At 57.0% G+C, this 16695-nt stretch overlaps 4 protein-coding genes across 36 annotated transcripts in view; 2 read left to right on the plus strand and 2 right to left on the minus strand.

Annotated features, from left to right (window-relative positions):
- ABCB9 (ATP binding cassette subfamily B member 9) overlaps positions 1 to 5519 on the minus strand; it is a 47615-nt gene extending 42096 nt beyond the window's left edge. For 3 of the 13 annotated variants that reach the window (XM_055358294.2, XM_055358299.2, XM_055358291.2), the window contains exon 1: positions 4832 to 4996. The gene's annotated coding sequence lies outside the window, so the exon portion shown is untranslated. Of the gene's footprint in view, positions 1 to 3678; positions 3795 to 4831; positions 4997 to 5031 lie in introns of those variants that run through there. The other 10 variants (XM_063694453.1, XM_063694450.1, XM_063694451.1 and 7 more) reach the window with 9 other exon arrangements.
- OGFOD2 (2-oxoglutarate and iron dependent oxygenase domain containing 2) lies at positions 5043 to 10366 on the plus strand. Of its 7 annotated transcripts, none has more exons than XM_004054094.5 (7): positions 5043 to 5707; positions 6134 to 6190; positions 6976 to 7089; positions 7193 to 7292; positions 8764 to 8891; positions 9075 to 9332; positions 9405 to 10366. In XM_004054094.5, the coding sequence occupies exons 1-7, from the start codon at positions 5576 to 5578 to the stop codon at positions 9666 to 9668; spliced, it is 1053 nt and encodes a 350-aa protein (XP_004054142.3). In that variant the 5' UTR covers positions 5043 to 5575; the 3' UTR covers positions 9669 to 10366. The 7 variants fall into 7 exon arrangements, with proteins under 7 accessions (XP_004054142.3, XP_055214281.1, XP_018893881.1 ...); XM_019038336.4 differs by having other exon boundaries at positions 5366 to 5444; XM_055358308.2 differs by lacking the exon at positions 5043 to 5707 and adding an exon at positions 5760 to 5866.
- ARL6IP4 (ARF like GTPase 6 interacting protein 4) lies at positions 9120 to 13232 on the plus strand. 7 transcript variants are annotated; one of them, XM_019038329.4, is made up of 6 exons: positions 9120 to 11069; positions 11452 to 11622; positions 11894 to 12202; positions 12280 to 12397; positions 12792 to 12861; positions 12943 to 13232. In XM_019038329.4, the coding sequence occupies exons 1-6, from the start codon at positions 10529 to 10531 to the stop codon at positions 12997 to 12999; spliced, it is 1266 nt and encodes a 421-aa protein (XP_018893874.1). In that variant the 5' UTR covers positions 9120 to 10528; the 3' UTR covers positions 13000 to 13232. The 7 variants fall into 7 exon arrangements, with proteins under 7 accessions (XP_018893874.1, XP_018893875.1, XP_018893876.1 ...); XM_019038330.4 differs by having other exon boundaries at positions 11918 to 12202; XM_019038331.4 differs by having other exon boundaries at positions 11452 to 11589.
- Positions 13233 to 13805: 573 nt separating this feature from the next.
- PITPNM2 (phosphatidylinositol transfer protein membrane associated 2) overlaps positions 13806 to 16695 on the minus strand; it is a 166814-nt gene continuing 163924 nt past the window's right edge. For all 9 annotated transcript variants that reach the window (XM_055358280.2, XM_055358279.2, XM_055358278.2 and 6 more), the window contains one exon: positions 13806 to 16685. In XM_055358280.2, coding sequence (XP_055214255.1) covers positions 16362 to 16685 — 324 coding nt within the window. In that variant the 3' untranslated portion in view covers positions 13806 to 16361. The remainder of the gene's footprint in view (positions 16686 to 16695) is intronic.

Below are 16695 nucleotides of genomic sequence, written 5' to 3' on the forward strand. Positions count from 1 at the left end.
TCTGTGAATATACTAAAAACTCTTGAATTGTACACTTTAATTTGGTGAATTGTATGGTATGTAAAGTATATCTCAATAAAGCTATTATTACAAAAGGAAGTCCAGGCAATGTGGCTTATGCCTGTAATCCCAGTACTTTGGGAGGCCAAGGTGGGAGGATCACTTGAACCCAGCCCGGGCAACACAGTGGGACCCAGCTGCTACAAACAATTTAAAAAATTAGCTGGGTGTGGTGGCACATGCCTGTAGTCCCAGCTACTCAGGAGGCTGAGGTGGGAGGATTGCTTGAACCTGGGATGTTGAGGCTGCAATGAGCTGTGTCCATACCACTGAACTCTAGCCTGGGCGACAGAGACCCTGTCTCAAAAAAAAAAAAAAAAAGAAAGAAAAAGAAAAAACACTCCATGCCATATGCCATAAAGGAAATGCAAATTAAAACAGCAATGTGATATCAATACACACACACTAGAATAGCCGAGATCTGGAACACTGACAACACCAAATGCTGTCAGCGATGAGGAACAACAGGGACTCTCATTCATTGCTGCTGGGAATGCAAAACAGTACAGCTAGGGAGGAAGGCAGTTCGGCAGGTTTTTTTATAAAACTAACTATGCTCTTACTACATGATCAGGCAATCACACTCCGTGATATTTACCCAGAGGAAGTAAAAATTTACATCTACAGAAACATCTGTCCACAGATGTTTATAGAAGCTTTATCATTATTACTTTCAAGATGGAGTCTCACTCTGTCTCCCAGGCTGGAGTGCAATGGCATGAACTCAGCTCACTGCAACCTCCGCCTCCTGGGGTCAAGTGATTCTCCTGCCTCAGCCTCCCGATCAGCTGGGATTACAGAAGCCTGCCACCATGCCCGGCTAATTTATTTATTTATTTATTTGAGATGGACTCTTGCTCTGTCACCCAGGCTGCAGGGCAGTGGTGTGATCTCAGCTTACTGCAACCCCCACCTCCTAGGCTCCAGTGACTCTCCTGCCTCAGCCTCCCGAGTAGCTGGGATTACAGGCACATGCCACCACGCCTGGCTAATTTTTGTATTTTTGGTAGAGATGAAGTTTCACCATATTGGCCAGGCTGGTCTAGAACTCCTGACCTCAGGTGATCCACCCGCCTCGGCCTCCCAAAGTGCTGGGATTACAGGTGTGAGCCACCACACCCAGCCTGGAAGCTTTATTCTATTGAATGTTTCCAACACAAAGAAATGATAGATGTTTGAGATGATATATATGCTCATGACCCTGATCTGATCACTATGCATTATATGTATTGAAACATCACTACATACCCCATGAGCATGTAAAATGATTTGTCGACTAAAAAATAAACAAAAATAAAATAAAATAAAGCTTTATTCGTAATTGCCTAAACTTGGAAGCAACTATGATGTCGTTCAGCAGGTGAATGGATGCACTGTGGTACATCCAGACAATAGAATACTATTCAGTGCTAAAATGAAATGAGCTATCAAGCCATGAAGACGCACGGAGGAACCTTCAATGCACATTCCTAAGAGAAGGAAGCAATCTGAAAAAGCTCCCTACTGTATGATTCCTACCATATGACATTCTGGAAAAGGCAAAACGGTGGAGAGAGTACAAAGATCAGTGTTTGCCAAGGGTTAGTGAGAAGGAAGGGGTGAGTAGGCAGGGCACAGAGGATTTTTAGGGCAGTGAAACTACTCCATATGATACTGTAATGGTAGATGCATGCCATATACATTTGTCAAAAACTATAGGCCTGTAATCCCAGCACTTTGGGAGGCCAAGGCGGGTGGATCACCTGAGGTCAGGAGTTCGAGACCAGCCTGGCCAATATGGTGAAACCCTGTCTCTACCAAAAATATAAAAAAAAATTAGCCAAGTGTGGTGGCACACCCCTGTAATCTCAGCTACTCAGGAGGCTGAGGCAGGAAAATCGCTTGAACCCAGGAGGTGGAAGATGCAGTGAGCTGAGATCATGCCACTGCAGTCCAGCCTGGGCAACAGAGTGAGACTCCATCTCAAAAAAAAAAAAAAAATCAAAACCAAACAAAAACAACAAAAAAACTATAGAATATGTTTATTTAATTTTAAATGATTTTTTTGAGACAGGGTCTCATTCTGTCACCCAGGCTGGGGTTCAGTGGCATGACCTCTGCCCATGCAACCTCTGCTTCCCAGGTTCAAGTGATTCTCCCACCTCAGCCTCCTGAGTAGCTGGGATCATAGGTGCACCACCACAACCAGCTAATTTTCGTATTTTTCATAGAGACGGGATTTTGCCATGTTGACCAGGCTGGTCTCGAACTCCTGAGCTCAAGCGATCTGCCCACCTCAACCTCCCAAAGTGCTGGGATTACAGGTGTGAGCCACTGCGCCCAGCCAAAAACTATAGAATATATGAATCCTAATGTAAACTGCCAGCTTTGGATGATAATGAGGTGTCAGTGTGGCTTCACTGACCATAACAAATGTACTGGCTGGTGTGGGATGGTGATGGTGGGGGAGGCTGTGTGTGCTGTGGCTATACTTGCTACTCAATTTTGCTGTGAGCCTAAAACTGATCTTAAAAAAAAGGAAATCTATTAAAAGTGGTTAAAATGGTAAATTTCATTATGTAGGTGTTATCGTAATAAAAAGAATGTTCATAGCAGCTTCATTCATAATGTCTTTTTTTTTTTTTTTTTTTTTTTTTGTTGAGACAGAATCTTGCTCTGTCACCCAGGCTGGAGTGCAGTGGTGCAATCTTGGCTCATTGCAAGCTCCGCCTCAAGGGTTTACGCCATTCTCCGGCCTTAGCCTCCCGAGCAGCTGGGACTACAGACGCCAGCCACCCCGCCCGGCTAATTTTTTGTAGCCAGGATGGTCTGGATCTCCTGACCTCGTGATCCATCCGCCTTGGCCTCCCAAAGTGCTAGGATTACAGGCGTAAGCCACGGGGCCCGGCCTCATTCATAATGTCTTTAAACTGGAAACAGCGTAAATGTCTGTCAGCTGTAGAATGGGTCAATGACTTGTGGAATGTTCACTCAAGGGAATAGAAAGCAGTCGAGAAAAATAACAGGGGCGCTTCTACGGGGGCTGGAATGTTCTGCTTGGGATCTGGGTGCTGGTTACACCCAGTGTCCAGTGCTCTATGTTGACTTTTTCGTTTTTGTTTTCTGAGACAGAGTCTCACTCTGTCGCCCAGGCCGGAGTGCAGTGGCGCAATCTCGGCTCACTGCAGCCTCTGCCTCCTGGGTTCCAGCGATTCTCATGCCTCAGCCTCCCGAGTAGCTGGGATTACAGGCGTGTGCTACTACGCCTGGATAATTTTGTTATATTTTTAGTAGAGACGGGGTTTCACCATGTTGCCCAGGCTGGTCTCGAACTCCTGACCTCAGGTAATCCGCTGGCCTCAGCCTCCCAAAGTGCTAGGATTACAGGCGTGAGCCACCACACCTGGCCTCTATGTCAATTTTTAAAGTATGTGTAAATATACACATATACAGACATATACATATGATTGCACATTCATATACATATATTCACATACGCATATACATACCACTCTGGAATCAAGATACTCTAATTCCGGAGCGTTCTAATTCTGGTCTGCTACTCACTAGGTTTATGACTCTAGACAGATTCCTGTACCCACCTCAGTTTCCTTATCTGTAAAATGGGGATAATAATACCTTAAGCAGTCAACAAAGATACATGTCAGTGCTGGCTGGCAGCACATGTTGATTCAGTACTTGCTGGTAAATATTCTTCTTGCTGCTGCTCCCTTCGGTGACTGAGCCCAGAGTGTCTGGAAGGAGGAGAGGGTCCATGGAGAGGGCCAATCTAAACTGATAAGCAGGCCGGGCGCAGTGGTCTCAGTTCTAGACCAGCCTGGCCAACATGGCGAAATCCCGTTTCTACTAAAAATACAAAAACTCTGGGAGGCCGAGGCAGGGGGACCACGAGGTCAGGAGATCAAGACCATCCTGGCTAACACGGTGAAACCCCGTCTCTACTAAAAACACAAAAAATTAGCCGGGCCTGGTGGCGGGCGCCTGTAGTCCCAGCTACTCGGGAGGCTGAGCCAGGAGAATGGCGTGAACCCGGGAGGCGGAGCTTGCAGTGAGCCGAGATCGTGCCACTGCACTCCAGCCTAGGCGACAGAGCAAGACTCCGTCTCAAAACAAACAAACAAACAAACAAAAAACAAAAAAATTAGCTAGGCGTGGTGGCGCCTGCCGATAATCCCAGCTATTCGGGAGGCTGAGGCAGGAAAACTGCTTGAATCCGGGAGGCAGAGGTTGCAGTGAGCGGAGATCGCGCCACCGCACTCCAGCCTGGGTGAAACTCTATCTCAAAAAATAAATAAACAAATAAATAAACTGATAGGTACAACACGCTCATCTTGCAAACTGCTGCAAACGGAGAGGGGGTGAGGGTGGGGTGGGGTGCTGCATGTGCCAGGCCTGCCTGGTGGGTGGCTGGGGAGCCGACCTGCCCTGGGCCTCCTGGGGAAAAAGGGCAGTTAGGCGGGTAATGAACACTGATCTGGGGAAATGGATCCTTTCCTAGATAGCAGGGCCTCTCACTATCACTGGGCAATCAAGACGACTGTAAAACGTTAAACACCTTCTCGGGCCGGGCAGCTCTGCACGAGAAAACCCCAAATCCCACATACTCCCACCACTCCCAGAAGCCCTGTGGTGGTTAACTGGGGAACTCAGAGGGCAGGCTGTAGGGTTCAAACGCCATATTTGCCCCTTACTGGATGTGTGACCTGCGGCGGGTCCCTGTGCCTCTCTGGGTCTCAGTTTCCTCATCTGTAAGACGGTGATATAACAGTACCTAGCTCAAAGGTTTAATGCTGGTAGATTCCCGAGCAAAGGTCCGGGGAGAGAAGAGGCTCGGTCTGCAAGAGTTGTCATTTGTTGGCTGCGGTGAGACCACTCCCCGTCGCCCTCCCACACCTGACCCCGCCCTCCCGCGTCCATTGGGAACGCCACCGGAAGTAATGCGAGAAGGAGCGTATTAGCGGAGACACTCACTGGGGCAATCTGAGGTAATCCAACAGACTGTGGCGGAGGGACCGGAAGCGCCAGGCAGGGACCCGGGGTAGATGCTAAATCCAAACTGAAATGTACAGGGCTGGATGATTGAAGCACCAGCGGGAACTAGTCGGACCTCCGAGCTCTTTAAACTGTCCTCAGCCTTCCCCGTGGGCTCGGCTGGTTCTCCACGAGCTCCGAGCAGAAGGGGGGTCGGCGTTTAAGTCAAAGGCCTTGGGGCTCCGAGTCCCTTCCTCTCCCCGTCCTGTGAAGGCGCGACCCAGTTCAGCTGTCTGTAAAGTGGAGCCATTAGTCCCTGCCTCGTAGTGGGAAAACTGGGAGGCGGAACGAGGAGGCCGCGGGTCCCAACCCGGCCCAGGAGCATCTTTCTCCGCAGACCGTTTCCTGGCGAGGTGCGTCTTCGTCCTTTTCCGCCCTTGGGAACTTAGAGCGGCCCCTTGGCCGCTGGTTCCGCGCCTCCCGCGGTTGGGGGCGTGCCCGGAAGTCTCTCTACGGAAGCTGGTAGGGCTGTGGGTGCTTCACTATGGCGACGGTGGGGGCTCCGCGGCGCTTCTGCCGCTGCGCCTGCTTCTGCACCGAGAACTTGTACGTGGCGCGCTATGGGCTGCACGTGCGCTTCCGAGGCGAGCAGCAGCTGCGCCGGGACTACGGCCCGGTGAGTGGCCGCTGTCGTCCCTACGGAGCAGTGGGCAGAGAGGGGTAGTGGAGGAGGGAAGTTCGTCCCAGGATCGTTTGCTTTGCGCACGCCGCGCACCGCATCTTCAAATACAAGAATGACGGCCTCTCTCTGCCTCGGTTTTCTCACCGTAAAGGGGTAATAGTATCTCCCTGTGAGGTTGTGAGGAAGGAATGAACACGCATGTAGGGTGCTTAGGACAGGGCCGGGCTCAGCTTGCCGCCTCATAGCAACACCAGCCCGGAGCCCTGTCCTGAGCTTGACAGGGTTCCGCAGTTCATTCTCTCCATGATCCTTTGAGGTCGGGGCTCCTCTCCCCATTTTAAGCAGGGGAAACTGAGGCTTAGAGAGTGAAGGGATTTCCTCAGGTCATACAGTCATGCTCAGTGTTCTTTCTGCTCCCAGATCCTGCGCAGCCGAGGCTGTGTTAGCGCCAAGGACTTCCAGCAGCTGTTAGCAGAGGTACCAGTCCCCTGCCCCTGCACAGCTCCTCCTTGTTAGATTTGTGTCCGCAGCTTGAGGACACAGCTTGAGCCTAGCCTCAGTCCCTGATCCCTGAAGGGTCACTTAGGCCCTCACTTTCCTCCTTCCTGACCCCACTCATCCCTCCACACCTGAGTCTTGGCACCAGGAGAGAGAAGGGGAAATGCTAAGTTGCTAAGTTGCCTAGTCATGCCGTTCTTAACAGCTCTGCGAGATAAGCACAAGCACCACTCTCATTTTGGATTGAGAAGCTGAGGCTTAAAGAGGGATCACTTGCCCAAGCTTTTACAGCAGGAGCAGATGTGATCCCAGCCACAGCTTCCAGGCCCCTGGGCTCCTCACACCTTACCACATACCCTGCAGGCTGCTGCCAGGGCTGCTGCCCCGCTCCCTCCTCCTCCTTCCCCTGGAGTCAGTGGTGGGAAGCTTCCCAGGAGAGTCCTCAGCAGCCTCTGGAACACAGGACTTGGCCATGACTGTCTCCTGTCCCTATGTGGGCCCAGATGGTTGAGGTATATCTAGGGGTTCTCATCCCAGCTAGGCTCAGGTTGGGGCAGCCTGAAACAGGATGGGTCCCCTTCTAGAAGTCCCTTTCAGCTAACAGTTTGGAACTTGCAGCTGACCCAGATAGATTCAGGAGTGTAGGCTAGACTTGGCTTCCAGCCTGGGCCCTGTCTGGCGTTCTGGGCTTCAGTTTCTTCATCTGTACAGTGGCCTCAGCAGGATGGGAGGCCCCACCTGGTAACAACCCTGTGCCACCCCAGCTTGAGCAGGAGGTGGAGCGGCGGCGGCGGCTGGGGCAGGAGTCAGCAGCTAGGAAAGCCCTCATTGCGAGTTCCTACCACCCGGCACGGCCTGAGGTCTACAACTCACTGCAGGTACCAGCCAGCCAGAGTGCTTGAAGGCCGGTACTGGAAAGAGGAGGTAGCATCCAGGGCTGGGGGTGCTGCCTGCCCCACAGCTGGTGTGTTTTGCTCCCAGGATGCAGCTCTGGCCCCCGAGTTCCTGGCCGTGACTGAGTACAGCGTGTCCCCAGGCGCAGACCTCAAGGGCCTTCTCCAGCGGCTGGAGACAGTATCGGGTGAGGTCCTGGCCCTGAGACCTGGCAGGACCAGGGAATGGCAGCCTGGGAAACCTGGGTGTGGGATGCTGGGGTCCCTCCAGCCACCATCTCTGCCTCCAAAAACCAAACCAGCAGGAGCTGGAAGGGTCAGTGGGACCAACCTGCCAGGAGCAGGACATCCGCATTCATTCATTCAATACCTGCCATGAGCCTGGTATCTTCATTCTTTCCTTCACCCTTCCTTCGTGCCCTCATCCAGCAAATAGTGGGTATTTGTGTCATGTGTGGGACAGCTGGCACACTCAAACAGGGCTGATCCAAGATCTTAAAGGGACCATTGAGACAGGTATGGGCAGGATAAAGGGACCAGTAAGGAATGGCAAAGCCCGGCCCCCCAGGGCTGGCAACAGCGGGGAGCAGTTACCACCTGGAGTTGTGGCTCTGGGCGGAGGCCTGCAGCCATGCCAAACTCCAAGTAGGGCAAGAAATGCCCCACTTCTCTTCGGATTTCCTGCTGGGCTCACTTATTGGCTAAACCCAGCAGGAAATGCTGGGCAAGGGAGGTTTGCGTGTTGTTTAACCTCTGATTCAGTTTCCTCATCTGTAAAATGGGAGCAACAGTAACCCCCTCTCTTAAGGCACTGCGACGATCAAGTGAGTTAATCTGCTTAGAGCGCCTGTCACAGGGCCCGCACGTAGTGTTTGGAAAGTGTTTCCTATTCTTATTGGCACTGATAGCCTGGGCTAGGGGCTCCTGTGGGAGGCAGATACAAGTTTCCCCTCATGGAGCCTATGCTTTGTTGGGGGTCATGGGTGGAATGAATCCCCCTCCTCCCAGCCTTGGGGTGCTCTCCTCATTGCCTTCCACTCCCCGGCAGCTGAGATAGTGCTGAGGCTGTTGGCTGGGGCAGGGCCTAGGCTGCGACGTGGTCCCATCGTGGGCACACTAGCCCTGCACCCCTGGGCATTGGTGCATCCGCCAAGAAATGTTTAGGTTTCCATTCTCAGCCTGGCTTCTTCCCCCTCAGGGCCCAGCAAGAAAGAACAGCCCCTTCTGGCCTTCCTGCTGGGGGACAGAGGCTCCCAGAGCCACTTCTGATTTGGGGTACAGACTTCGGTGGCTCATCAGATGAAAGGAGGTGCAGAGAGAGCCTGAAGTTGGCTCTGTGATCCCGGCTTGGCAGTCACTGGCCTGCTGGGTGTCCCTGGGCTACTTCCTTCCCCTCTCTGGGCCTCAGGACCCATATGTGAGCTCCCAGGGCCAGCCCTGTGGACACTTGTAGAGTCTGGGGAAAGGTTCCGGGCATAAGTGGGGGGCGTGGGAATCGGCCTCCCCTGCTCCTCATGTTACTTCCTTAAGTCATCACAATAGCCCTGAAAAGCAAAGGCCTCATCCTCATGGCACAGGTGATGAAACAGGAAGACTGAAGCCCAGGCCTGGCCGGCCCACGGCCACATTCAGGCCAACAGACCATCCCTCCTTCCACAGAGAAGAAGCGCATCTACCGGGTGCCTGTGTTCACAGCGCCCTTCTGCCAGGCCCTGCTGGAAGAGCTGGAGCACTTCGAGCAGTCGGACATGCCTAAGGGGAGGCCCAACACCATGAACAACTACGGGGTGGGTGAGGCCTGGCCGGTGGCAGAGGAGGGGGTGGCTGGGGTCAGGAGGCAGTGTCAGAGGTTCTGCAGATGGGCTGCCTGCCCGGGCTGCGAAAGAAGGTCACAGTGGGATCACCGTGGAGTGGTACCCCAGGGTTGCAGCCCTCTAGTTTCCTTGCTGACCCCAGGAATCCCCTCCCAGGTGCTGCTGCACGAGCTCGGGCTGGACGAGCCGCTGATGACACCACTGCGGGAGCGCTTCCTGCAGCCGCTGATGGCCCTGCTGTACCCTGACTGTGGCGGGGGCCGGCTCGACAGCCACCGGGCCTTTGTGGTCAAATACGCACCGGGCCAGGACCTCGAGCTGGGCTGCCACTATGATAATGCCGAGCTCACCCTCAATGTAGCCTTGGGCAAGGTCTTCACGGGGGGCGCCCTGTATTTTGGGGGCCTCTTCCAGGTGAGTGTGTGACCCATGCGGCAGGGCCTGGGGCAGCTGTGAGTGCCCAGGCCTGAGTCATGCCATCTGCAGGCACCCACAGCCCTGACGGAGCCCCTGGAGGTGGAGCACGTGGTGGGCCAGGGTGTCCTCCACCGTGGCGGCCAGCTGCATGGGGCCCGGCCCTTGGGCACTGGTGAGCGTTGGAACCTTGTCGTCTGGCTCCGAGCCTCTGCTGTGCGCAACAGCCTCTGTCCCATGTGCTGCCGTGAGCCCGACCTGGTGGACGATGAGGGCTTCGGTGATGGCTTCACCCGAGAGGAGCCCGCCACGGTGGATGTGTGTGTGCTCACCTGAGCTTGCTTGGGCCCAGTGTGGGGGTGGCAGGCAGGTGAGGGCTCCGTTGCCTTGGTCTGGGGGCAGAAATAAAATCCCCGCAGCCTACTGCACTTCTTGGCTCAAGGGTGTGCCAGCTTCTGGGTCATTCTCTGGGCAAAGATGCTGCCTTAGTTCAGGTTTGTCAGAAGCAGAGTCTGGAATGGGGCTTCAGCAAGGGAGTCAGGGAAGCAGGGGAGGGGAGGGAGCAGCTGGGCAAGGAAGTGGCTTCAGAGGACGTCCAGCCTTAGCTGGCCCCACGGAGAGCTCCAGGCAGAGCCCACGGTACCACAGTGTGCCCACACCAGTGGTTACTGGCTCCTGGATGAGGGGGCCAGAGAGGAGTGAATAACTTCCCAGACACTTATCTCCAGGGCAGGGTGCCTTCCAGTAGCCAAGGGAAGCCTCCAGAGAGCACAGATGTGAACCCTCAGCAGCAGGCATCACCCCCAGTGGACTCGGGTGGGCCACCAGTAGCATCTTCTAGATGGCAGAGGGGTGAATGGCAGGGCCGGGAACCAGGCTGCCCGGGTTCCCATTCTGCTTCTGCCACTTCCAGCTGTGTGGCTTTAGGTGAGCCTTCACCTTTTGGTGCCTTCGTTTCCTCATTTAGCACCTACCTCCTAGAGCTGTTTTGGGAGTCAAATGCGCTGACGTATATAAAGTGCTTTGCAAGATCCCTTTGTGTTTGCGGCTGTCGTTATTGTGGAAGAGTTGCAACTTGGGGGCCCGAGATTGGATGAAGCGCACAGCCACGCTTTGGGTTACACATTTGAAAGTCAGGGGGCTTCAATATTGCAGTCTTGAGTTTGGTCTCCCTGGGAAGGTGGGGCACCAGCCCCATGCCACGTTGCACGGATCAGCTGGAGCAGAATCCCGGCTTCCTTCCGGATGGGCCTGGGGTCCATGCCCGCACTCACTGCCAAGATCTTTCTGGCCCCTATGGACACGAGTTTGCGACCTCTGAGTCACTGGGTGGGCGCGTCGGAAAGACCAGGGCGCCTCAGTCTGGAGCTCGCAGTCGTATGGAGAGGGCACGACCAGCCGGGGAGGAGGGCGGCGCGCGCGAGGGTCGCCTTCTTCCCAGGGCACCGGGGGCGTGCGTGCTGCGGGCGTGCGCCGAGAGGGCAGCCTTGGAAGCGGGCGCAGCTTCGGCAGACACAGGCGTGAGGGGCTGCGGAGCTCGAGGGCCGGCGCCCCTGCTTGCCTCTGCGGGAGGTGGGCGCGCCCGGGACGGAACGTGGGGCGTCAGAACGAAAGGCAGCGGCGCCGCGCTTCCCAGCCGGACAGCCTCCCGCGCAGCGCCCCGGCCGGAAGCCTCCTCGCCGCCGCTTCCTCCCGAGAAGGCGCGGGGCGGGCTGTCCGGCCCGCAGGGCGGTCGAGGTGGGAACGGAGCAGCCCCGGGGGCCCCCTTGAGGCGGCGAGGCCGCGAAGGGCGCGGGGCTGGAGGGTAGGAGAGCGCGGGAAAGCGCCCCAGACGCCACTCGCGGCGGACGGCGGCCAGTTCCCAGGGGTTTGGAGCCGGGAGCGCAGGCGTGGGGCCTCCGGGCGGGGGCGGGCCTTTAACAGGCACCGCTGCGGGGACTGGAGTCGGCGGAGAAAACCGGGGTCCCCAGCGCTGGGGGTGGGTGAGGGTCGCTCATTTTCTCGGGACGGTGACGGTTACTGGGCGTCGCCAGGCCCCGGCCCCGCTAGAGCCACCCTTGGGGCCCGCCCGCGGCCGGCCTTGGGGGCTTCGGCTCAAGCGCGTCTTCTCCGTCGCCAGCCCGCGGCGCCATGGCTCACGTCGGCTCCCGCAAGCGCTCGAGGAGTCGCAGCCGGTCCCGGGGACGGGGGTCGGAAAAGAGAAAGAAGAAGAGCAGGAAGGACGCCTCGAGGAACTGCTCGGCCTCCACATCCCAAGGTCGCAAGGCCAGCACGGCCCCTGGGGCGGAGGGTGAGGACCACAGGCATCGGGGAGAGGAGGCGCAGCTACTTCCTGGGGAAGTCGGGCGAGCAGTGGTCGGGGACGCTCAGTCATGCCTCTGTGCAGCCGGGCCTGAGATGTGAGGGCCAGGCGCCGCAGGAGCCGGGAAGGGGCTCCTCTGGGAAGCTCCATCTCTGTTCTGGAAAGCCCCTCAGGAAGCGCTCACCCTGTAGACGGTCTGTGCCTGCCCCAGGCCAGAGCAGGGGACGAAGGTTTACCTCTTACCCTCCTGGCCTTCCAGCCTCACCTTCTCCCTGCATCACAGAGAGAAGCAAGCAGAAGGCCCGGAGGAGACCAAGATCCAGCTCCTCCTCTTCTTCCTCCAGTTCTTCTAGCTCCTCTTCTTCCTCCTCGTCCTCCTCCTCTTCCTCCAGTGATGGCCGGAAGAAGCGGGGGAAGTACAAGGACAAGAGGAGGAAGAAGAAGAAGAAGAGGAAGAAGCTGAAGAAGAAGGGCAAGGAGAAGGCGGAAGCACAGCAGGTGGAGGCTCTGCCAGGCCCCTCGCTGGACCAGTGGCACCGATCAGCTGGGGAGGAAGAGGATGGCCCAGGTACTGTGCTGCCCAGCACCTGAGAGGGAGAAGGTCCCTTCCCAAGGCCTGGCCACCACCTCTGTCTTCCCTTCCAGTCCTGACGGATGAGCAGAAGTCCCGAATCCAGGCCATGAAGCCCATGACCAAGGAGGAGTGGGATGCCCGGCAGAGCATCATCCGCAAGGTGGTGGACCCCGAGACGGGGCGCACCAGGTGGGGAGCTTTCGGCCTGACTTACACGACAGGATCTGGGAGTGTTGGCTGAAGATGTGTGCTCTCGGGAGGAGTGGGGCCGGGCTGGGTTCCTGGTGCCTGAAAAAGGACAAATGTGGGCAAAAATACGGTCACTTGGAGTAAGTAGTTGCAGGGGCTGGAAGGGCCTGGAGGAGGCTCTTGAAAGGGCTGTTGTTGGCCGGGCTGAGGCTGGCAAGGCAGAGCCCAGCTCCACTGCCTTCATCAGGGAGAGTGGGTGAGGCCCCAGGGTCTGTCCACTCAAGGCTGCGGGGCGGGAGCCCTGGGTCCCCTCTGCCGGCTGCTTGTGGTTCTGCTCCTCTGGCATTAGGGGACCTGCCTATTCCTTGCTGAACGGAGTCCCTCCCACCCCCAGGCTTATTAAGGGAGATGGCGAGGTCCTAGAGGAAATCGTAACCAAAGAACGACACAGAGAGATCAACAAGGTGGGTGTGGCCCCTCTGCCTGCCATCCGCCCCCAGCTCTGTTTGTGATGTACCCCTCCTCCTGTGTGCTTTCTTCCCCAGCAAGCCACCCGAGGGGACGGCCTGGCCTTCCAGATGCGAGCTGGGTTGCTTCCCTGAGGGCCCCTGCTGGCCAAGGCCTGTGGACGGCGCTGGCGGCCCGGCCTGGGCAGGTTTCAGGGTGCCAGTGGGAAGCCTGATGGGTGCTGGTGGCCTTTCCCCCGTGGATTGGTCTCTGGCCCAGCCCAGTCTCTTCTCAGGGGCAGGGGGTGGAGGTTGGGGTCACCGGCCTGCTTGGCACCCCTATCTGAAAGAGCAGCACTTCTCAGCTATTAAAGGCCCCCTGGATAGACTTTCTCTGTTCTGTGGCTTTTTGTGCTGAGGGGGAGGGAAGGGTGCTACATGACTGCCGGGGAAAAACAAGGGCTCCGGGAGCTTTCGGGCAAAGCTGGGGTGTCCTCTGGTGGTAGTGAGCACAGGCCACACCAGCGCCTGTGCCCTCCTCATCTTCAGGTCAGCGTGCCTGGACCAGACCTCATGCCAGCTGAACCCCAAACCCAGAGAGCTGGCTCTGAACTGCCATGCACTCAGGCATGGAGAGAGTCGGCTTCCCCTGCCATGTTCATTCCACAGATGACAACAGTGCAGAGCCAGGTGCTGGGGCTGGGTGGCCTGTGTGGCAGGTCTGGCTCTCACTGCCCAGCTGGGTCTTCCACTCTGAGGCAGGGAGGCTCACAGCACCCGCTTCACTGGGGTCTGTGAGGGCAAACTGAGTTCCATCCCAGGAAGGAGCTAGAAGCAGGCTAGGCCTAGAGTCAGCCCCGCACTAATGTGTTGGCGTCACTGTGAGTGTCACTAGCATTACTGTTCCATGCCCCCATCCCACCATGCCCCACGGTCGCCACTGCAGTAAAGAGATCCAGAAGGAAGCCTTCCCGCTTCTTTAATTGGTGTAACAGACATGACGTTGTATACAGAGCACACTCAGGCCCAATGATGCGGGGACAGCAGGGACGGATGGGGAGATGGGGACACTGCTCACACATGGCCCAGAGAGACAGACGGCACACGGACAGACCAGACGGGAGGGGCTGAGACGTGAAGGCTGTGATGGGGTGGGCATTGGGACTCAGACCGAGCCAGGGAGGGGTCGGGGGGGGGTCTCTGCTGAATCCCTCTTTAGAAATCAAAGAGAAGGCAGGTGGTGGGGCGTGGGGGTGTGGTGGGAGTGGGACTAAGGCTTCTATTCTAACAGGCCTGGGGGGTGGCAGTCGGCAAGGCCTGCCTCACCCTTTGGTTATGACTGGTCAGGCCTGAGCCCTGCAGCTCAGCACCCAACTCTGTAAACATTTTTGGTATTTTTAAAGGACACTGCCCTCCCTCTCTTAGTTTCAGAAAGACACTGGTACTTCCTCAAGAGGAGAATGTGCCAAAAGGAATCTGAAGAGAGGTGGAAAGCAGACCTGGATATAGAAGAGACTTCCCATGGCAGGGCAGGCTGCCCACCTTGCCATCTATGGCTGAGGGCCGCTGGGAGAGCCCCAGGGGACTATTGCTGTTGTCCTTGGCATGGCTGGCGGCTGGGCAGGCAGGCGGGGAGTGAGGAGCCGTGGGGGAGCTGCCCCCCTGGGGAGAGGCTGAGCCCACTGCCCACAGGGCCTCCCGGCCTTTATTGCAGGAGGGCCCGAGACTCTTCCAGGTGCTTCTCTGGATGGCTGGTCTCCCAGGCAGCAGGCAAGACAGGATAAGGTGGGGCCAAGAGAGGAGGAGGCACTGGCCACAGGGCCCCTGACAGGGGCTGTGATTGTTGGGCCAAGCGACTTCCCGCTGGGAGCAGGGGGGTCAGATATTGCACTTTCACTGCAACAGTTACATGAAAACTTGGTCCATAAAATAATCGTTGCTTTATACATAATGCCTGAAACAACAACAAAAAGCTACATCTTAAATATGAATAAACCCTGAAGGTTCCATCCCTCCAGACATTTTTCTCTGCACAAAATAAATAGCTTTCACTCTGTATAGACCCACTTTTGCAGAACATTTACACGACCCTTTGGCTGTACATATCTACACACGGGAAAAAGTTAACATCACTCTGTGCACCTCCCCAGCCCGGTCCATGCGTCCCAACACCAGACCCAGGTCGGCCGTAGCTTCTCGGGGACAGAGCCTGGTCGCTGGACAAAGGCCGAGGCCAGGCAGGCTCTCCCACTTCCGGGAAAGCCGAGGAGCAGCAGAGGGGCCGCCGGAGCTGGCCGTTGAGCGCCACAGCCAAGGTCACGCTTGGTGCTGGGGAGAGAGGGCAGATGGTCAGACCCAGCGTGCAGGACAGCATGGTCCTTGTTCAGGCGAGAAATGAAGTCATGGCTGCCTGCCCTGAAGCTGACAAAGCAAGTTGTGGCTTCTTAGATTCGGCATGAAAACGGAATTGGCATTAAAAAAACCGAAGTGTGTGCCCCACCCACCCCAGAGTAGAAATTCAGTGGGATTGCCGGGGCCAGGTGAGGCAAGGAGCCCACGCCTCGCTAAGTGGGCAGGAGCAGGGCCCACGGGACCCAGAACCAGGCTGGACTCCGTCACAGTGCTGGGTGTTTTCAGTGTGGAGGGGCTGCTCTCAGTACTGAAAGAGTTAAGAAAAGGAAGCAGCCAAGGATTGCTCATTTAAAAAAACCTCATAGAAATCAGATTGAGAAGTAGAAAGGCGTAGAAACGTGGGCGGGCGGCCTTGACTGATGGCAGGGAGCGGAAGAGGTGGCCAGGCCCGTCCAGCCCGTGGCCTGAGGCTGGAAACAACACTGGCCTGGGCTCCAGGTGGGGCAGGCAGACAGGTGGGCAGGGTCCGGGGTGCAGAAATTAAGATACAGCCTTTCTCTCCTGCTTGCACGAGGCTCTGCCGCACTGGAGCCTTCAGTGTGGTTGTAGGTCCTGGGTCAGCAGGTACTGAGTTTCATGCATGTCAACGGGGCTGTAGCCATAGGAGGTGGTAATGGGTCTCCGCTCTCAAAAATCAGTGCAAAACCAGTGAGGTTGAACAGTTGAGAAACTCGAGTTAACAAGATGCAGGCTGGACCCCTGTTGGAGCTGCTACCAAATGGGAGGGGACCTGGGAGTGAGGGTGGCCAGTGGATGGGGAGGTGGCAGGCTGGGCCTGGGCCCACACCTGGCACCAGGACACTTGGAGATCCACACAGGGCAAAATGTCTGAGAGAGCCTCCCAGGCCAGTCTGAGTGGGAGGTTCTGGTCCCTCTGCCATCCTGGGGCTGGTGGTCCCTGCCAGCTTCCATGACAAGCCGGACCTGTCAGGCCCGAGGACATGAGGCAGGGCAGGGAGGACTGTGTGGCGCGGCCCGTGTCCTCCGCAAGGCCCTGGGACAATCTCCCAGGCCCACGTCAGTGCGTGTGCCCAGGCCAGGCCTCCTGGCGGGGCTGGCCACCCTGGCCTAGCACCATGGAGACCCCGCGCTGCACTCACGGTGCCCTACTTGGGGCCCGCGGCCGCCCCCGGCTCCAGGCGGCCAGTCATGGCGCGGCCCCAGCAGCCGGCCGCCACACTCATGCTGCGCTGGCCCCGCTGCTCGCCATCCGCCTGGCTCTGTGTCCGCTCGTGCCGGTGGCTGGGCCCGCTGGGCTGGGCTGAGATGGTGCGAAGCAGGTGGTTCCGGGAGCGCAGAAAGTCGCCCTGGCCGGGCAGGCCGAAGCTGCCCTTGCGCAGCGCCATGCGGGTGGCCGTGTTGCGAGCGGGCCGCGCCCGGTGGCTGTACTTCAGCTGCGCCAGGTGGGCCGCGTAGCCATCCGTGATGAACTGCGGGGTC

This window comes from Gorilla gorilla, chromosome 10, assembly GCF_029281585.2.
Source record: "Gorilla gorilla gorilla isolate KB3781 chromosome 10, NHGRI_mGorGor1-v2.1_pri, whole genome shotgun sequence".
Lineage (NCBI taxonomy): Eukaryota > Metazoa > Chordata > Mammalia > Primates > Hominidae > Gorilla > Gorilla gorilla.